The sequence below is a fragment of the Tamandua tetradactyla genome, chromosome 4 (genome assembly GCF_023851605.1).
Source record: "Tamandua tetradactyla isolate mTamTet1 chromosome 4, mTamTet1.pri, whole genome shotgun sequence".
NCBI lineage: Eukaryota > Metazoa > Chordata > Mammalia > Pilosa > Myrmecophagidae > Tamandua > Tamandua tetradactyla.
The window spans coordinates 69,380,632-69,403,219 of NC_135330.1; the positions used below are offsets into that span (position 1 = coordinate 69,380,632).

General features: G+C 39.5%; 1 protein-coding gene and 1 pseudogene across 12 annotated transcripts in view; one reads left to right on the forward strand and one right to left on the reverse strand.

Moving 5' to 3' along the window:
• The window catches only part of KCNH1 (potassium voltage-gated channel subfamily H member 1), a 560,131-nt gene that overhangs the window by 437,524 nt on the left and 100,019 nt on the right, over positions 1-22,588 (reverse strand). For all 12 annotated transcript variants that reach the window (XM_077157706.1, XM_077157712.1, XM_077157711.1 and 9 more), the window contains 2 exons: positions 19,021-19,149; positions 9,727-9,845 (listed from right to left, as the gene is read on the reverse strand). In XM_077157706.1, the coding sequence (XP_077013821.1) occupies positions 9,727-9,845; positions 19,021-19,149 (248 nt within the window). The remainder of the gene's footprint in view (positions 1-9,726; positions 9,846-19,020; positions 19,150-22,588) is intronic.
• On the forward strand, positions 14,791-15,667 carry LOC143679042 (large ribosomal subunit protein uL18 pseudogene; annotated as a pseudogene).

The following is a 22,588-nucleotide window of genomic DNA, read 5'->3' on the forward strand; positions in this document are numbered from 1 at the left end:
CTTCTGTGGAATTAAAGATTCCTCCTTGAAAGGGGGATCCTGCTTGCAAAAGCTGAGGAGTTGAGAGGCAGAGAACTGGAGATCATCTGGCTGGTGCAAACAGTATAATGCGGAAGCCCAGAGCCCTCATGAATGCATGAATTGGGGAGACAGGGAGACATGGACCAGGATGTAAGTCAAGCCACCTTCATTGAGTGTGCTACCCTCACCAGTACAGCCTGGTGACCCACAACTCACCCTACACCTCATGTACCTGAATGCTGTTGCCCACCCATCCACCCCCGCCCCAAGCTCCAAGCACCCCTGCCCTGCCATAACCGTCTCCACGTGTGTACTCGTCCCATACCCCTACCCCAAGCATGCACACACTTGCCTCAGCCCAACCCAGATCTCCTGCAAAAATGCAGTCTCACCCTGCCCCTCCCAAGCCATACCTCCCCATCCCTGCCCCCTGCAAGCAGTTGCCCCAGCATAAATGTTGTGGACACTTAACTGCATACTCAGGCTACACCCACCCCCAGCCCATACAGTTGCACAACCCCACCCCACCCACCCTGAGCTCTGGACACATGTACATCAGTTTATAGCCCTTCCACATCTGTGCATGCACATGCCCACAGTACTGTCCCAAGCTCTGGGCAAGCACTGACCTGCTCAGCCAGGCCACATCTGCCCCCAGCCCATGAAGTCACAACACCAACCCACTGCCCTGAGCTCTGGGCATGTGCACGAAGGGCCCTGCACCCTAGAACAGCACACACCAGAGCCACCCCACCAGACCTATGCACCTGCACAGCCCCAAGCTACCAATCACTGCATGCCCACACTTAAAGACATCAGAGCAGCATCCCCAACCTGTGCTATACCTGTGCTGCAACACATCACCACACTGTTGTACCCTGCCCCGTGCCCTGCATCCTGCTCCATATCAACTGCACAAATATAAGGCTTTATACTAGTGAAGGAAATCAATTTCCAAAGTAAGTCAATCAAGATATTTACATGCCATGAAGATGGCAGAAGATCACCAAGCATACCATGATGCAGACAGGTAAAGTGCAGCCTAATGACCAATAAAATACCAGAGGAGACACAGACACTGGAACAACTAATCAAAGATGTTCATGTAACTCTACTAAATAAAATAAATGGGATGGTTAATGACGTAAAGGAGATCAAGAAGACATTAGAAGGGCATAAAGAAGAATTTGAAAGAACAATTAGAAGTGAAAGATGCTGTAGACCAAATAAAAAAAATACTAGAGACACACAAAAGCAGATTTGAAGAGGCAGAAAAGAGAATAAGTGAACCAGAGGACAGAAAAACTGATTTCAAATACTCAAAACAGCAAGTGGCAAAAAAGATGGAAAAAATTGAATTAGATGGCAGTAAAACGATGGACAAAACAAAGCACCCAAATATGAGAATCCTAGAAGGAGTGTCCTAGAAGGAGAAGAAGATTAAAAGCCTGGGAAGATTAGTTGAGGATATAATGGGGGAAAACTTCCCAACCCTTATAAAGGATATAAATATACAAGTCAAAGAAGCTCAACAAATTCCAAACAGAAGAAATTCAAATAGGCCTTCCCCAAGACACATATTAATCAGTCTGTCAAATGTTGAAGAGAGGCAGAAAATCCTGAAAGCAGCAAGAGAAAAACAACCTACTACATACAAGGGAAACCACTTGTATAAGACAGAGTTCAACTTCTCAACTAGCACTATGGAGGCAAAAAGGCAGTGGTATTATATATTTAAATCCTGAAAGATAAAGTCTTTCAACCAAGAATTCTGTAACCAGCCAAATGGTCCTTCAAAACTGAGGGAGAGAAGATGGGAAGCACAGAATCTGCATGCAGTAAGTGCTTCCTTTTCTAGAATTAGTCCATGAGGAGAATATGGTGAAGTCTAAAGCCAAATTGCTCCTAACTAGATCACTGCTTAGAGGATATCGGCAGCCTAACAGGGAGAAAAACCCACTTTGAAAACAACAGCTGCTATCCCCACTCCACATGTGCTTTGTGCCACTTGTTTCTGTGAACAGTGAAGAAGTTTGATTGAGGTATCCTAACTCGTTCAATCTTAATTCAACCAATGGCATCTAATAATGAGGAAACTAAGCAGAATATCAGATATAGGCTATGGCCAGAGACCAGATTTTTAAAACTGACTAGCCAGGTTCCTGGCAGCTAAGCGAGGTGTGGAATTTTGTTCATCCTCCAGTGCAGCTAATAAATAGCCAGGAACAGTACAGAACAGTTGCTGGGGACACATCAGTGACCAGACACACAGCATATACCAGTCTGGACAAGGTGAGTCATCTGCAATCCCACCCAGAACTATAAATCCCTAAGCCATGGAAGGTGGCACCCCTACCCCACAGACTGGTTCCTGGAGGGGAAAGGAAAGAGACTTTACTAGCAGCAGGGGCTGAACTCAACCAAGCTCCAACTATGAAAGTAATGAACAGATTCTGACCACTGAGCCTCCAGCTCAGATAAACACCAAATAAAAGTTAAAGATACTAATGTTTCCTCTGGCACAGAAGGGGAAGGGATGACAGGGAAAAAAAACAGAGGTTTTTGAGATCGGACAACACAAAATATGTGAAAATGTCTGGTCCCTAAAAATGGGGGAGTGGGGACACATAGGACCTGGAGCTACATAGAGCAACATACCAACTAAAGCTCTTGATTAAAAAAACTGAGAAATAGGGGTACTGTTCTGAAAAGGACATTTTTTTTTGCTTTGTTTCTACTGCTTAACAGCTTATTAGATACAACTGCAAGGCTTCTCAGGCTCCAACTGCCCCAGGCAAGGGCAGAATTAAGCTTATCTGAGAGACAGAGAGCATGGTCAAGTGAAAGGAGTTAATCCCCTATAGGTTGTGCCTTCCTGGGGACAGGGGTGAGGCCCAACTCAGGTGGAATACCTCCCTCAAGGAATTCAGACCCCAGGGACTGGAAAACTGAAGCAATTAAAGCCAGCCTACAACCTCTCTTCTGTCTCAACCATACCCCCAGCAGGAAGAGTCACTGAAGTTAAAGGTACCACATCACCTTACGCTGGTGAGACCCACAGGCAGAAAAGCACCACATACTGGGCAGGACAGGAAAAACACAGAGTCTAGAGGCTTCATAGGAAAGTCTTTCAACCTGCTGGGTCTCACCCTCAGGGAAAACTGATGAAGGTGACTCATTCTGCCTGAGAAGAGGCCAGTCTGGCCTGGGAATATCTGACTGGGGTCTACAATATCTAAATAGACCCTCCTAAGAAAAAAAGGGGGCTCCATAAAGGCAGGCCAAGAAACAAGAAAACAAGAATTGAAAATTTCTGATCTGTTAAACAAAACTTATGCTAGAGGTCTAGAATAAGCTGAACTGAATGTCAAAGAACAAATAGAAAACAAAGTCATCCAGCAAGAAAATCATAGGTAAAAGAGTGAAAACAATCTCTACAATAAACTAATTAAGGAAATTAAATGCCTAGACACTAGTAAAAAATAACAAATCATACTGGGAAAATTGAAGATATGGCCCAAAGGAACAAACCACCAGTTCAAATGAGATACAGGAATTGAAACAACTACTTCAGGATGTTCAAACAGACATAGAAAATCTCATCAAAAATCAAATCAATGAACCAAGGGAGGATATAAAAAAGACAATGGGCAAACAAAAAGAAGAAATCAAAAGTTTTTGAAAAGTTTGTGAAAGAACAAATCACAGAACTTAAGGGTATGAAAGGCACAGCAGAAGAAATGAAAAAAAAAATGGGAATATACAATGTTAGATTTAAAGAGGAAGAAGAGAGGATTAGTGAAATAGTGGACAGGACATCTGAAATCCAACAAGCTAAAGAAAAGATAAGGAAAAGAATGGAAAAATATGAGCAGGAATCGGGGAATTGAATGACAACATGCAGTGCATGAATATACATGTTGTGGGTGTCCCTGAAGGAGAAGAGAAGGGAAAAGGAGGAGAAAAAATTATGGAGGAAATTATCACTGAAAATTTCCCAACTCTTATGAAAGACTTAAAATTACAGATTCAAGAAGTGCAGCGTACCCCAAACAGAACAAATCCAAATAAACATACTCCAAAACACTTACTAATCAGAATGTCAGATGTCAAAGAGAAAGAGAACTTTGAAAGCGGCAAGAGAAAAGTAATCCATCACATACAAGGGAAGCCCAATAAGACTATGTGTAGATATCTCACACATAGGGATACATAGTGTCCTTCTTTGTCTCTTTTGATTGTTTTACATTTGAAGAATAATTTGTTGGATATCAGTATAGCTACTCCTGCTCTTTTCTGATTGTTGTTTGCAGAAAATATCTTTTCCCGACCTTTTACTTTCAACCTGTGTTTGTCCTTAGGTCTAAAATGTGTCTCCTGTAGATGAGCATATAGATCAATCCTGTTTTTTAATCCATTCTGCCAGTCTATGTCTTTTGATTGGGGAGTTTAATCCATTAACATTTAGTGTTATTACTGTAAGGGCTGTACTTCTACCGTTTTGCCTTTTCGATTTTATATGCAGAAACATAGAGGCAAGAAGACAGTGGTATGATATATTTAAGATTCTAAAAGAGAAAAACTACCAACCAAGAATTTTATATCCAGCTGTTCTAGTTTGCTAGCTGCCGGAATGCAACACACCAGAGACGGATTGGCTTTTAATAAAAGGGGATTTATTTTGTTGGTTCTTCAGAGGAAAGGCAGCTAACTTTCCACTGAGGTTCTTTCTTATGTGGAAGGCGCAGGATGGTCTCTGCTGGTCTTCTCTCCAGGCCCCTGGGTTCCAACAACTTTCCCCGGGGTGATTTCTTTCTCCATCTCCAAGGGCCCGGGCTGAACTGCAAGTGCTGAGATGAGGAATGCCAAGCTGCTTAGACTGTGCTACATTGCCTTCTCTCATTTAAGCACAAGCCAATTAAGTTAAACGTCACTCATTGCAGCAGACACGCCTCCTAGCCGACTGCGGATGTAATTAGCAACAGATGAGATTCACCTACCATTGGCTCATGTCCACAGCAACAGAACTAGGTGCTTTCACCTGGCCAAGTTGACAACTGAATCTAACTACCACACCAGCAAAATCGTCCTTCAATTATAATGGTGAAAAAAAGAAGAAGAGACACACACACACACAAAAAGCGGGGGAAATTAAAACACTTTCAGACAAAATAATTGCCGAGAGAATTTGTGACCAAGTGATCAGGTCTGCAAGAAATACTAATGGGAGCACTAGAGGAAGACAGGAAAAGATTGGAGAGAGAGGTGTGGAGAAGAGTGTAGAAATGAAGACTATCAGTAAACGTAAAAGGAGAAAAAAGTTAGATATGACATATAAAATCGAAAAGGCAAAATGGTAGAAGTACAGCCCTTACAGTAATAACACTAAATGTTAATGGATTAAACTCCCCAATCAAAAGACATAGACTGGCAGAATGGATTAAAAAACAGGATTGATCTACATGCTCATCTACAGGAGACACATTTTATACCTAAGGACAAACACAGGTTGAAAGTGAAAGGTCGGGAAAAGATATTTCCTGCAAACAACAATCAGAAAAGAGCAGGAGTAGCTATACTAATAACCAACAAATTAGACTTCAAATGTAAAACAATCAAGAGAGACAAAGAAGGACACTATGTATTAATAAAAGGAACAATTCAACAAGAAGACACAACAATCATAAATATTTAGGGACAAAGATAGAGTGCTCCAAAATACATGAGGCAAACACTGAAAAAAGAAATAGACACCTCTACCATAATAGTTGGAGATTCTCCATTCTCATCAATGGATGGAACATCTAGACAGAGGATCAATAAGAAACAGAGAATTTGAATAATACAATAAATAAACTATACTTAACAGATATCTATAGAACATTACATCCCACACAGCAGGATATCCCTTTTTCTCAAGTGTTCATGGATCATTCTCAAGGATAGACCAAAGCAAGTCCTGATAAATTTTAAAAGACTGAAATCATGCAAAACACTTTCTTGGATCATAAAGGAATGAAGTTGGAAATCAATAACAGGCAGAAGGCCAGAAAATTTACAAACATATGGAGGTTCAACAATACACTCTTAAACAACCAGGCGGTCAAGGAAGAAATTACAAGAGAATTCAGTATATATCTCGAAGCAAATGAAAATGAAAACACAACATATTAAATTTATGGGATGCAGCAAAGGCAGTGCTAAGAGGGAAATTTATTGCCCTAAACGCCTATATCAAAAAAAGAAGAAAGAGCAAAAATCGAGGAATTAATTGTTCACTTGGAAGAACTAGAGAAAAATCAGGAAACTAACCCCAAAGCAAGCAAAAAGAAAGAAATAACAAAGATTAGAGAGGAAATAAATGAAATTGAGAATATGAAAATAATCAAGAAAATCAACGAAACCAGAAGTTGGTTCTATGAGAAAATCAATAAGATTGATGGACCCTCACCTAGCAGATCAACAAAAAGAAAAACAGAGAGGATACAAATAAATAAAATCAGAAATGGAAGAGGAAACGTAACCACTGACCATGCAGAAATAAAGGAGGTAATGAGAAGATATTATGAACAACTTTATGCTAATAAACTAGACAATGTGGATGAAATGGACAACTTTCTAGAAAGGCATGAACAACCAACATTGACTCAAGAAGAAACAGATGACCTCAACAAACTAATCACAACTAAAGAACTCAAATTAGTCATTAAGAAGCTCCCAAAAAAGAAAAGTCCAGGACCAGATGGCTTCACATGTGAATTCTACCAAGTATTCAAGAAAGAATTAGTAACAATCCTGCTCAAACTCTTCAAAAAAACTGAAGAGGAGGGAAGCCTACCTAACTCAATCTATGAAGTCAACATCACCCTCATACCAAAGCCAGACAAAGATACTAAAAGAAAAGAAAATTACAGATCAATCTCTCTAATGAATACAGATTATATAAATATTATTTACATAATATATAGATTATATAAATATTATCTATCTATATAAATATAATCTATAGATTATATAAATATTATATAAATATAAAATCCTCAACAAAATTCTTGCAAATCAAATCCAGTAGAACATTAAAAGAATTACACACCATAACCAAGTAGGATTTATGCCAGGAATGCAAAGATGGTTCAACATAAGAAAATCCATTCATGTAATATACCATATCAACAAATCGAAGCAGAAAAACCACACGATCAGCTCAATAGATGCAGAAAAGGCATTTGACAAAATTTAACCACTTTTCTTGTTGAAAACACTTCAAAGGATAGGAATAGAAGGGAACTTCCTCAATATGATAAAAGGAATATTTGAAAAACTCACAGCTAACATCATCCTCAATGGGGAAAGACTGAAAGCTTTCCCCCTAAGATCAGGAACAAGACAAGGATGCCCATTGTCACGACTGCTATTCAATATTGTGTTGGAATTTCTATCTGGAGGAATTAGACAAGAAAAAGAAACACACGGCATCAAAATTTGAAAGGAAGAAATAAAACTCTCACCATTTGCAGATGATATGATACTTTATGCCAAAAACCCTGAAAGATTCAGAGCAAAACTACTAGAGCAAAGTGGCAGGTTTTAAGCTCAACACTCAAAAATCTGTAGTGTTTCTATACGTTGGTAATGAGCAATCTGAGGGGGAAATCAAGAAAAAATTTCCATTTACAATTGCAACCAAAAGAATAAAATATTTAGGAATAAATTTAACTAAGGATACAAAAGACCTATGTACAGGAAACTATAAGAAATTGCTAAAAGAAATCACAGAAGACCTAAATAAATGGAAGAGCATACTGCGTTCATGGATTGGAAGACTAAATATAGTTATGACGTCAATTCTACCTAAATTGATTTACAGATTCAATGCAATACCAATTAAAATCACAAAAACTTACTTTGCAGAAATAGAAAAACCAATAATCAAATTTATCTGGAAAGGCAGGGTGCCCCGAACAGTTAAAAATATCCTGAGAAAGAAAAATGAAATGGGAAGTCTTACACTACCTGACTTTAAGGCATATTACAAAGCTACAGTGGTCAAAACAGCATGGTACTGGCATAAAGATAGATATACTGACCAATGGAATCAAACAGATTGTTCATATATATATATATATATATATATATATTCAGATATATACCTCTCATCTATGGACAATTGATCTTTGATAAGGCAGTCAAGCCAACACACCTGGGACAGAATGGTCTTTTCAATAAGTGGTGCCTGGAGAACTGGATATCCACATGCAAAAGAATGAAAGAGGATCCATATCTCACACCCTATACAAAAATTAACTCAAAATGGATCAAAGGCCTAAACATTAGATCTAAGACCATAAAACTGTTAGAAGAAAATGTAGGGAAATATCTTATAAAACTTGTAATAGGAGGTGGTTTCCTAGATTTAACACCCAAAGCACACACATTGAAGAAAGAAACAGATAAATGGGATTACCTTAAAATTAAACACTTTTTGTACATCAAAGACCTTTGTCATGAAAATAAAAAAGCAGCCTACACAATGGGAGACAATATTTGGAAACAACATATCAGATAAGGGTCTAGTATCCAGAATATACAAAAAGATTGTTCAACTCAACAACATAAAGACAAACAACCCAATTACAAAATGGGCAAAAGACATGAATACAGACTTCTCAGAAGAGGAAATACAAATGGTTAAAAGGCACATGAAAAGATACTCAACTTCCCTAGCTATTTGGGAAATGCAAACCAAAATCACAATGAGATATCATCTCATACCCACCAGAACGGCCATTATCAATAAAACAAAAAATGACACGTGCTGGAGAGAAAGCAACACACTTAGCCACTGTTGGTGGGAATGTAAAATGGTTCAACCACTATAGAAGGCAGTTTGGCAATTCCTCAGGAAGCTAAGTAGAGAATTGTCATATGATCCAGCAATACTATTGCTAGGTATGTATTCAGAAGACATAAGGCAAGGACACAAACAGATATTTGCACACCAATGTTTTTGGCAGCATATTTGCAACCGCCAAAAGATGGGAACAGTCAAGACGTCCATCAACAGAAGAGTGGCTAAATAAGTTGTAATATATACATACAATGGAATATTATGCCTCCGAAATATAAAGCATTAAAGAAAAGACCACAGAACCACATTAAATGTACACAAGAATTATTAACTGCGTCTCAACTTCATAAACATTAGCAAGTGAAAACGTGTAATTCAGGCTTGAGGAAATTGGATATCTGCAAAGAAAAGAGTTAGGAATAAACACAAAAATTATATCAATGCTATCAGGTTGGTGAGATTATAGATGATTTTTATGTTCTTCTTTTTGGCTTCCTAGATCTTCTTTTCTTAAAATTGTATTTTGTTATTGGTCCAATAACAAAAGTGTACATGGGAAAAATTCCTTCAAGTATGTGGCATTTTTATCCCCCCAGAAAAGTAAATCTACGCCTATAAACTCCATCAAGTTAGTTGAGCTGTTTCAAGACCCCTTTTACAAATGATAAAGTACAAAGTTCTAAGGAGTTAGGTCACTTACTCAAACTCACATATATTGGTGTGTAGCTCAGCTTAGTGTATAAGATAGGAGGTCCTGAAGGTCTGCTCTGGATCAACACACTAGCTTTGTACCATTTTCTCAGCCAATTTACCCCCAAAGAAGTGAGTCTTAAGGTAAGCGTGTCCCTTGCCCTTACCTCTGCCAGACGGGAGTGTTTGTGAACATTCTCGCCTTTTTGCACACTGGGAGCCAGCTGCTGCAGGACGCCCCTGCTGCTTGTCAGTGCTCTGGTCAGCCGAGCAAACTTGCCCCAGCCTGGAGTATATGGAAAAGAGAAAAGGTAGGTTCAACCACATCCCAAATGAGAACAGACATTTACATCACAAACTACAGTATCCAAAACAGACATCCTCTTGGTCCTCCTGAACTCCTATTATTTACTCTACATTCCAACAATCAAGACCCACTACTCAGAAACACACATTGATTGAATCGGATATATGTCGCAATTTACTTTTCCCATGTAGTGCACATTATCCTAACTATAGTGTTAAGTACATAGGGCAGATATTAGTACCATTTTACAAAAAGGAAATCTGAGGCATATAGAGTCTAGACAATTAGAAAGGGTCTAGGACCAGATTGCTCTGGGTCACTCTAGCCCAAAGCTTTTCTGCCAAACAATACCAAGCAATCAAAACATTTCTCTGACTTGCTGACTTAGCTTAAGTTGTTCCCCATTCCCATGCTGTTCCATCTTGCAGAGATCAAGTTGGTTCTGGGTTTTAAATGGACAAGTTTGTCAAATAACCATACCAAGCATTACATTCTCCAAGGTCAATGGAATAATAAATTAATTCAAACCCCAGGTATGGTGGGGAGAAAGCACAAAAAAATCTTAGTCTGCTCCAGAACAGGGAATAGTATAGTTGGTGACAGGTCCTCTTTGAACAGGAAACTCTAAGAGCCTGGTACTAAACTTGGAGTAAAGGAATCTACATACAAATCCCATTTCTGCCTCCAGCTTGCTTTGTGATCGACAACAAGTTAAGTGTTCTGGGTCTCAACTATCACCCGAAAAATGGAAATTAAAATATGCTATCTGCTTAGGTAGTCAGCTAAAGCAGAGAGGCTGCCTTGAGTCCTCTCCGCCCACTGGACTAGTTGCTCCAGGAAACATATAACACTGATCTTTTTCCCATCCACTCATCCCTAACCCCAGAATCCAAGATGGATCCATGATCTTTACTGCTCTTAAAGGCCACCAAAGGCACTCATCCATTCTGATAACCAACAACCCATATGCATCAAGGTTATGACAATTGCAGTTGCCCCATGAGACCTATAATAGCCTGTCAGGGTTCTCGAAACAGAATATAGGGTTCAGGAGTTCAAAGACTTGGATTCTGGGTTTGTATGGTAAATAAGAACAGCACAAACAATTTTTACATGACAGCTAGAAGTAGGACTAGACAATTTTATTTCTTGTCCTTTAGAGTTTAGAGGTACTCAGTGCCTTGTAGCAGAAATCTCATCTGCCAAATTTTACCCGGGAGCACCTTTCCAAGACAGACTTAGAATTCAAAGGCCAATAGAGTTAAGCAAAGAATGGTCTTTTACACAGGCTACTCATGATCTGGGTAAATTTTTGTCAACACAGCAAGAACAGAAAATGAGTTTTTTTTTCATTCTTTTTTAAAAATCTCATTCATTTTTCTGGGCTTTAGTAAAACGTAGTGGTGCTTTCATCCATCCCAATGCTATTAAGCAGAGAAATGGACTGTTGAGATTGGCTTGAAAGGAACTGTGTGGTGGTCTGGCTGTGGAGAATTCATTAATGTTAACAGAAGGGGACAGCACAGATTCTGCAGGGGTCTCTGGCAACTCCTGCAAATGTGCTATTCATGCACGTGCTCAGTGGAATTGTTTTATAGAACCATGGACTAGAATTTTTAAAAGTCTCTTTCAGATTCAGGCACTCCTTCAGCTCAAAACAAAGCTGGAACTGAATTCTCTAAAGCTTATCAAGAAAAGCAGAAAGTATATTTTTCAGTTAGAAAACAGTAGTGCATGCAAACATCACCAAGGTCTCTGCATCAGATCTCCACCACCATCGCTCCAACCCATTCAACCCAGCGCTGGTGAGGAGGAGGGGCAGACACCCCAAGCCCTGCCTGGCAGGGAGTGCAGAGCCCTAGCTCATCAAGCGATACAGCATAAAAGGATGAAAAAGGGGATCCTTAGAATTTCCCAGATTTGCTCTGATTCTCTTACCCAGAACGTGGCCCTTCAAGGAGCTGACTCTCAGGTGACTGAGTAAAGGGCATGGGAAGGTTAGTGAAGGTGGGCAGGCACTGTGAAATCCCCCATCACACCAAGATGAGCAGACTCTAACTATCCTGAAGGAAGGTAAAAACTTGTTTACCAAGTTTCCACCACCATACTTTTCTTTCTGGATTCTAGACACTTTTTTATAAGAATCATGTCTAGCTAGGTGTTATGAAATTAATTGTGTTCACCTCCAAAAAGGTATACTCAAATTCTAATGTCTGGTCCAATGAATGGAGCCTTATTTAGAAATATGATCTTTAAATTTGTTATTATTTAAGAAGAAGCAAAACTGGAATGGGATAGAGCCTAATTCAATATGACTGGTGTCCTTACAAGGAAAGAAAATCAGACACAGACAGACAGACAGAGGGGAGAATGCCATGAGACAGGTGAGGGAAAGAGCCCCATGGATTGCTGGTAAGTCACTTCCTGAAGCTAAGAGAGAGGCATGGAACAGATTCTCCCCTACAGGTTTCAGAAGAAGCATGGCCCAGCTGACATCCTATAAATGTGGCCTCCAGAACTGTGAGAGAATAAATTTCTCTTTTAAGCCACCCAGTTTGTGATACTTCATTATAGCAGCTCTAGGAAACTAAGACAACAGATGAAAGAATATATTCATTCATTTATTTGTTCATTCTATAAACATGACTACTACACACCAGACACAGTGCTATGCATCAGAGATGAAAAAAAAAAAGACACAGTCCCCGGCCTCAGAGAGCAGGCTCTCTAGTAGGGAAGACCAACAAGTAAATGAAAAATCATGGATGGTAGAGTGGGCTAAGTTCTTAGCAGAGAAAACTACAGGATGCTATGGCCATGACTGTCCAGAAATCTGGACATGACTAACTCAGGCTGGGAAATCAAGGAAGGCTTCCCCAAAGAGGTAATACTTGAGAAAATTCCTGAAAGATAAATAGAAGTTAGCTGAACCCAAGAAGGAAAGGAAGGACATTCTCACAGAAGGAAAGTATCCACAAAGGCAGAAAATTATAAAATGGAAACATGTCAGTGAAGAACAAGACATTTTAAATGGCACCTGGCTTGCGGGGGAGTGGGGAGGAGGATACAGAGAGTGACCAGAGGTAGCGCTAAAGAGGCTATCAGGAACCAGGTCCCTAAGAACTCAGTAATAAGTTAAGAGCTTTGAGCTTTACCCTGAGGCCCAGGGGAACCAGTGAAGGAGTTTAAATATGGCGAGGAGAGAGATACATAAGGCTATTTTCATTTTAGAAGGACAGAACTGCAGTGTAGTTAGTGGACTAAAATATAAGGTAGACAGATAAAAGCCAGTAAGATGAGTTAGAAGACTGCTGCAGTGTCACAGCCTGGACCAATGCTGTAGCCTGGGCCAGTAGACAAAGAGGGCAGCTAGAGTAAGAATCAATAAGAGTTGTTGAATAATAGCTACAGAGAGAAAGAAGAGCCAATCCAGGGGGGTTCTTGGTTTGGGTGACTGGGCAGACCTACCATTCACTGAGATTAAAAGCACAGGAAGAGAAATAAATGGTCTTGATGGACAATAATATATTTGGACCAAAATTGTCCTTTATTTCAGGGCTATCTATCAAGGAAACATCCCTAGAAAAAAGTGAATGTCCTGTTTTCAAAAGGGCCAAATGGGAAGGGACAATCCAATAAGAACCTAGCTCAAGATGACCTCCCTAGGGGAAGCCTGATGGTCATCTTCCACATAAAAACAAGGTAGCTAGTGTACCCTCCTCCTTCAAGGAAGCCCTTTCCCAATGCTACCTACCCCCAGCTGAATTGCCCACTCCCTCCTGTGTACCCCCACTGTGCCTCAGGCAGACATCTATTAGAAGATTAGTTATGCCTTATTGTTATTTTTTACCTGTCTGTCCAACCACCACCACCACCAATGGACATCTAAAGAGCAGGGGGGTATCTCAGAAATTTCCTTATGTTCAACACTTAGCATAAGGCCAAACACCCAAAACCTACCCTATGAACATGTGTTGAATAAATGTGGATGGAAACAAACATTGTCCTCTCTCAATGCCCTTCTATCTGGTTTTCCAACAGAAACAAAATCCCAAAAGAAAAGCTGCTCATCTCATAAATTCTGACTGTTAAGTTTTAAGAGATATTTCCGTGCCTGTTTCTTTTGCCAGTCATGAGCTATATCACATCTGGAAGTTCTACACTGAAATAAGCTCAAATGGAGAGACCTCCACGGGTCTGTGAGTTCTGTCACAAACGTCACCAGCAAGGTAGGCAAAGACAGGGCTTCCTGAGCCATGGGAAGAACAAAAGCATTACTCATCAGGAAAACCAAGAGGGGTAAGTAGGAGAAGAAGGAAAAGAAGGGCAAAAGGAGGGGAACACAACAGAGAGTTACAATGTACCATTTACCAATCAGCTAAAAGTAGTTTTGATCCTTTCCCTACTCTCTGTAAAGACAATTGCTTCCCCCTTCCTTGACCCCACAATGACTGCCAGATTTCAACTGCAGTGACACCACACACAAACATACACACACACACTCACACACCAGACTGCTTTAGCTTACACAGCCCTGTATTCTCTCTAAGCCAGAACAGATGGTTCTGTGATGAGTTAGAATTCTAGCTCCTCTAAGTCCAGGGATACCAGATAAAGACAGTCTGCAGGTCTCCTCACTGGGAAAGTATGCCCAGTCACTTAGAGGTCACAGCAGACTCTTGTATAATATCCTCCCCCTAGTGGAGAAACTGTGAGGCCAGTCTTGCCCTAAGATGTGGAGTCATAAACATCGAACAGGGAACAGTGGACACAGGGGACAAGATGGGAAGTCAGGGTGGACTACTGTCTAAGTGTCCTCAAGTCTTCCTCCCAAGACCTTTTCCCTATCCATATACAAATAATCAAAAACATAACAGTCTGCAGGTCTGTGGCAAGCCACAGATGCTAGTTTCTGTTCCGCAGGATGGGGTTAGTTAAAGTTGTCAAGAATCAGGCCTATTTGAAGAGATACCAAATGAAATTTAGAAGAAAAGAGGGTAAACCGATAACTATGCTTGGAAACGCTGGGTAATCCAGGCTAAAAATAAGTACAACACACCCAAACACAGGGTGATAGTTCATGTAACTAACAGGGATATCATTTGTCAGATTGCTTATACCTGTATAGAAGGGGATATTATAATCTGCAGTTTATACTCACGAACTCCCAAAGTATGGTGTGAACGTTGGCCTGACACATTATGCTGCAGCATATTCTGCTGGCCCATAGGCTTCTCAATAGGTTTGGCATGGATAAGATCTATAAAGGCCAAGTGGAGGTGACAGGAGACGCATAAAATGTGGAAAGTATTGATGGTCAACCTGGTGCCTTTACCTGCTGTTTGGGTGCAGGGCTTGCCAGAACTATCACTGGAAATAAAGCTTTTTGGGCTCTGAAGGGAGCTGTGGATGGAGGCTTGTCTATTCCTCACAGTACCAAACAATTTCCTGGTTATGATTCAGAAAGCAAGGAATTCAATACAGAAGTACATCGGAAGCACATCATGTGTCAGAATGCTGCAGATTAAATGCGTTACCTAACAGAGGAAGATGAAGATGCTTAGAAGAAACAATTCTCTCAATACATAAAGAACATCATAACTCCAGACATGATGGAGGAGATGTACAAGAAAGCCCATGCTACTGTTCAAGAGAACACAGCCTATGAGAAAAAGCCTAAGAAAGAAGTTAAAAAGAAGAGGTGGAACCATCCCAAAATGTCTCTTGCCCAAAAGAAAGATTGGGTAGCTCAGAAGAAGGCAAGTTTCCTCAGAGCTCAGGAGCGGGCTACTGAGAGCTAAACCAAACTGAAATTTTCTAAGAAGATTTTTCAGATGAAGACAATAAATTCACCAACCTTCTAAAAAAAAAGAAAAAGCATAGGAAGGCTTCTTCACATAATAGTCACTAAAACAACACTTTCCATCATCCTAAGGGCACAGAGGTAAAATGTTAATACTGGAAAGGGAAGAGGGGCCTGTGGCTTGTATTTATTACTCTGTTCACAAAGAACATGGGGAAACATGGGGAAAAGTCACATGAAGAACATGGGGAAAAGTCAGCTATTAAAACAGTTTGTCAGAGCCCTCATCCCTGAATATTCTAATCCCTTGACCCTTAAAAATCTCTCCTGGAGTTTTACATTCCCTTTGTTTTCTGCATTGGGTTAAGTTTAACTCTAAATTTAGAAGTAAATACATGGATCTTTGAAAATGAGTTTTCTCCTTTAATCTAAGACTATTCAGTAAGGTAAGAAAGAAAACAAGAGGGGTGACTCATACTTTAGTGAGCAATTTAGAGAAAGGACTCTGAGCCCTACAGTTAAATGCTTCTCTATCCACTTGCTAAGCATACTGGTTCTGAAGGGAGAATGGGACAGAAAAATACCCTGCAGCCTGTACCCAATAATCAATAACAACAAACGAAACCCCAGGAAAATCTCATTTTAGTGAAGAATTCAATTCCCACCTACTCTCTCATTCAACCTTTAAATACATACACACACACACAGCTGTTACCAAATTGCAAATCTAGTTCAGCCTTTAATCCCTGCTCCATACCGTCTGTGGGCACAGGTGCCAGAAAGTAAAAGAAATAGTCTAAAGGTGGACAAGATAGAAGATAGGAAAAACTAGGGACCTGGATAATTCACAAAAAGGATATGAAGAACAGATGTTCTAAATGAAAACAGGGGCTCAACAAGCATTTCCAAGGCCTATCACCTGAACTGGAGATCTAGGGAGAAAAGGGAGTTACTTTGTGTCAGGCATAAAGATGATCCACTAATCAATGACCCCCATATGTATACCCTTTGTGGGTTGTTTGTATAAAAATGTTGGCATAAACTGGCTCCTCTCAATACTATCAGGATGCATCCCACCCTACCCCACCCTGAGCCCCAAAATTAGTCACTACATGATCAGGGAAATCAAAGTAATTTCAAAGACAATCTAAACTTAATCAACTTTGAAGATTCATTTGATGGGAGGAAATAGCAATTATCTGGAGATTTTCTGAGGTTTTTGGATTACCCACCCTTTCATTCCACTTCAAAAGTGAATTCTAAAGAAGCCTAGGTCAACAAGACTCATGCTGGCTCAGATGCTGTACTGAAAACTCAACCGGGTCTGCTGGAAACATGCTGGTGAGAGCACATCCAAGAAGAAATGTCAAGTGAACAACCCAGACGCATGGCAGCATATTTTTCATCTAGATTTGATCCTTGCAGCCAGAACTGCAATTTGCAGACTTACAACTAACAAGTCCTAAAATTTATCTAGCTTTTCCATCATAAACAGACTAAAATAAAATTTGACCTTGTCCTAAGCAGACCACCAAGTCAGTATGAGCCAGGGGCACAGTGACATGACAAACAGGAGAGACTAAACATATCTGCCATAGCATTTGAAAAGGAGAGGCTAATAAAGTTGTGCCTTTGCATGGTTCACAGCCACATTTCTCTATTGGGGGCTAACATTTGGGGCTTTCAAAAACTTGTTACAAATCAAGCCATGGGTTTCTCCTATTTATTTCACTGACAAAGAGAATCATTGCCTGGTTCCCTTGGCTAATAAGGAATGTGTGTGTATGTGTGCGCATGCATGCACACACATGCGCATGCACCAAAACTATTAGTAGCAAAGAAACGTATCACTGAGGCAGGTTAAATGACATGGAGCATTTTATTCCCAGCAAATAAATATAAATAAGTCTCAAAAATCACTCCAATTTATCTCTTCTTTCAGGTTTCATGAGAATCAAGTGCAGATACCTTACTGCCAGGTAGGGAGCATTTGTGCTGGTTATGGCTTTCCTACTAAACAATATTTGTGTGTCCCCTAAAAACTTCAGAGTGATGATGAGAAGAAACTGTTCTGACTCAACAAAATCATGTTTTAAATTTCTGAAAGAAAATTTGAAAAATGTATGTCAAAATGTCTGATTTCCCTGAAAATATTATTTATGAGTTTGGTGAGTTCAAAAAGCAAACCAGTCATTCTGCAAGATAACGGTATCATTTACTCATGAGTGAGTCTATCAGCATATCATACCTATTGCACTGCACAATCTCTAAATCAGAAACTAGAAATGAGACAATAACAAATTTGCAGGGAAACAGGAAACTTTAGCACACTGAGACACTGAGAAATTTTGCATCTGCCTTGAAACCAAAAAGAAGGTTAAAATTGATTTACTGAGCTACCAGACAGTTAAAAAAATTAGGATGCAATGGTACACAGTGATGTGCTCTGAACCCCATTAACACGAGTGTCCAAATGTGCTAGAGAAGCATCCTCAGAGAGCACAGACCCTGTCAGAGCATCACATGACGCTTTTTATTTCTTCCTCTAATACAAACTTTTGTCACATTCAGAATAATATGCCCCAGTTTGATTCTCCCTTGGACTCCCACGCTCATCTCTCAGCTGTACATCAGGAAACCAAAAGGCACAGAGTTCTCAGGAAGAGCTGGAAAACCAACCACAGAGCCAGGTAGCAAAACCTAGCCTCTTGGTTATCTTGAATATAAGTTATGGAAGAACACATGAAAGTAGTGATGTGACACCCCCTAATCCCAAGCCTCTGTGAATAACATGCCATCCTTTATGTATCCTCATGAGATAGATTCTTCAGGGGTACACTTGTATCAGAAGTTCTGACTCACCTTCTTTCCTAGGTCCCCAATGCTATTCCAACAATATATACATGTGATATGGCTGAGGAAAGCAATAAAATCTGTGGTCACAGAATTGATTAAATGACTTATATGGAAATTTAACTCAATCGTACTCAATACTGATGAGCGACCTCATTAATACCATGTTCCAAATGAAATAAACAGCCACAGACCTCATCAACAATACAGGCAGAGCTGTGCTGCAGCCTGCTTTACCTGTCTTGAAATGCTAGAGCTCAGTCAATTCAAAGGAAGATAATTTATAAAGATAAATGTGAGAATGTGGCCATTTTTTCTTCCCTGTTTCCTCCCCCAATACATTCTAGAATAATATAATACTTTACCCAACACAAATTAAAGATTAAATTTTTATTTTTATGCAGACATTGCATTGATAACCTCAGATTTTCTGTAATGAGAGCCACACTAAAGGCAAAAAAAGACATAAAAGTATTTGTAAAAATCTGAATTACAAACCTTTACACGAATCATCCTCAATTGGCTGTTTGAAAGCTGTTATGTCACTGAAAGTGCAAAGAAATAAAACCACTTTATCCTGTTCGTTTCGAATTGGAGCAATTTTCACAAAGAACCACACAGGTGTCCCTGAAAGGAATATCAAAAGGTTGGTCAGTAATTTGCATTCTTGTTTGAAGGGTATGGGAACAAAAACTTAGGATTAATAGGTACAAATATTAATTCGTTGTTAGATGGTCTCATTCCTTCAAGTGCCAGATATTACACCATTAATTTATTTTCTTGCTAGAATAAAAGTTTGCACAGTCTCTATTCAGTGGGAGTTTCTTCTGTTCAAAAAAAATATTTGTAAGTGTAGCTCTCTTAACATGTAACCTTTGTAAACTAATAGAGAATGAGTTGAAAATCCCTCCTGGCCTTATGGAAGAAAATAAAATATAGAGACCATATAGTGGGCAAATACAGAGTTAGTGGGCACTCCCAACCATGGCCAGCAGACCTGCAAACTCAAATTTCCATTGATAATGTAAGGGAAATTTCCATTGCTAAAGGAATTTAATGGAATTAAGCAAATTTCCATTGTTAAAGAAATTTCCACAGCTCTGTCCATTGCTAAAGGGCCTCAGTGTCAAAATCAGTTTGGGGGGCGGGCCACAGTGGCTCAGCAGGTAGTGTTCTTGCCTACCAAACTGGAGACCCAGATTCTGTTTCCGGTGCCTGCCCATGCAATATTCCCCAGTTTGGGAATCCATCAGTTGGGCTCACATGTTCAGTGTAGCATGGGCAAGAAACTACATTTCTAAGCCCCCAAAACAAACATCCAAAAGGTCCAATACAATGGCAAATGACAAGATATTGGAGAAGAAAAGGGATTACCATAATGATTCTCCCAGCAGAGGTTCCCCAGAAAGAGGTGGATTCCAAGTGGGTTTGGGATCCTATCATATCAGAACCTTAGGAAGCTCAATAAATGTATTTTGATTTCCAGCCCTGTTCCTCAGCTTGAGTGGGGGATAAATGAGCTCTTCCTAAGCACTACGATAATTCATAGAAGGAGATGGAAGTCAGGTCTTATCTGAATGACTCCTCAAAGAAGGACTACTCAGAGGGCCAATATCTGCAAAAATGCTTTCTATCCATACAGGACATCACACAAGAAGCACCAATTTGTTCAATGGTATAAAATTAACTGAGACAGAGCAAGGGTATATTCTACCCACCTAGTTCTTATGTTCTAGTTCCTAAAATAGCACCTGAAATATAAGAACTTAGTAACTGTTTGTTGAATTTTGCATAATTTAGATAATACTTTACATGTTATCTTATAACAACCTTCAAATTAAAATACAATAAATATTTCCCCACATTGTAAGTAACCGAGAAACCTCCCATGTATCCAGCACTACATGCAGCATTTTATACCTATTATTTTATTTCATGAGATAACATGTAAACAACTCAATCTTGGAGATGAAAACAAATCTCCAAGAGGCAATCCGGGTCCTTGTGTCTACAATCACATCAAAACCCTAAATTAGGATCAGCCAATCTAACTTAACAATAACTAGCTTTCATATTTGGCCATACTACTTATTCATACACTTCACTACCCTAAAATGTATAAACAGCTGACAAACAGATCAAATGGAAATAATTTCTCCTTAAAGCCTCATTATCTATACATTCACCATGGTTAATTTTAAATCTCAGTCCATTTTCCCTTTCTACCATTTTAATCATCAAAGAAAACAAACTGATTATAATGTCACCCTGAGAAAAATGTGTTCTGAAAGAAAAATCCATGTACAAAAGTCACACATAGCATTTCAAAATGAAGAAGAACATGACCTTTGAACTATCCAGTTTTGGGAAGCTCTGTGTTACTATTCTCAGTATCCTCAGAACCAGCGGAACTTTAATCTACTTTTGATTAAGCAACAGAAAACTCAGAAGAAAGCATCACACCAATTGAGTCTACACAACCACAGCTCTCAGATGTATCTTAGCTGGCAAGACAAAAAGCAAACAAATCAATAAACCTTTTTTCTTTTTTTTTTGCTCTAAAGAAAACTGTAAGACATTTTTTTCAAATAGTAAACCAGAAAATATTCCTAATTTATCAGACTAGTAATAAATCAGATGAGATGAACCCCACTCATGCTGTTCAACACATGAGGAGCCTCATCTTGCTAGAATCCCCAGACTATCCCCTTCATAGCTACGGCCTTAAAGGCCAACCATAGCACTATATCTGCAGAGCCCAACACCTATGAATTTATTCCAGTTAGGACTCTGTCATCTCATATTTTCATTCCATTTAGTACTACTGGTCCTGATGACACTAACCTACACCTCCCAGATCATGAGAGCCATTATATATTAGTCACAATGGGAGGCCTTTTTCACTTTTCCACAGTTCAAGCTCATAATGAACCCTCCCCATTTCAACTCTGATTATTCCTTTCCAGTATCTAAATAAGTATCTTGTACATATTTAAATGAACTTGCTTTAGAGTTCATGGGGCTTGTTGAGGGGGGAGTACCTCCTCCTCCCTGACCTACCACTGTTTTCCTGTGGAGCAACACCTTCCAACGTAATACTCTGGGCCTCCCCTGGGTTGTACTTTGGGGGACAGGAACTGAACATGCGTAGCTCAACTTTCTTAGAGTTGAGTCTACATCCTGTTCTGCTCTTTCATTTCATAAATGTTAGGGGACTAGGAAAAAGGCAATAGATAACGATGGGAGAAGTCTGCAGTTCGCCAGTGCTACCTGAAATGGGTGGGTAAATCTGTTAGATTTTCAGACTCACTTTTAGAAATTCATGTACCCAAAAATATAAACCACATTCTTCCAGGATCAGTTTAATTGGTCATAGAAGTATTATTTTAATATCCATTTGCCTGATTCCTGTAACTCTCTCAACCCACTCTAATCATAAGCAAAGGAGGAAAGAATTACATATTAGCCCCCTTTGAACCTTAACAATTGAGTATCATTTCTTTAAATACAACATAATTCATTCCAACAGCAGAAGAAACTCTAATTTCTCTTGTCTTGTCAATCTGCACCCCTATTCTAATGACACCTAATGTAGTATTATACCAGGGTCACGTGAGACAGTTTGTTGCATTGCTCAATTCCATGTGCTCCACCATGGAGTTGTGCAACATGACAACTTTAGGCAAATGCTCCAGGCATCAATTTTTTTTTCCAGGCATCAATTTTTTTTTTCCAGGCATCAATTTTAAAGAAATAAATCCTATTTCCAGTATCTTCACTGTCACTCAGATCTGCCTCCCTCCTAAACTATCATTCCTCAAACAACCTAAGAAAGTAAAGTGGGCTTAAATTTTCATTTCTGGAAGTCTTTCAGAAGATAACATGAGTCCCTCCTAGATAACACAGACCAGTGATTTCAACCTTTTCCTCTTAAGAGCAAAGCATTTTTAATCTAATGGAATATTACTTGGAGTCTCAGTTGAAAATGGACCATCTAGAGCCTAGAACCCCACCCTTTTGTCTTCCATTTACCCTAAACGCTCCTCAAGAACCCTTTTACTCTGTT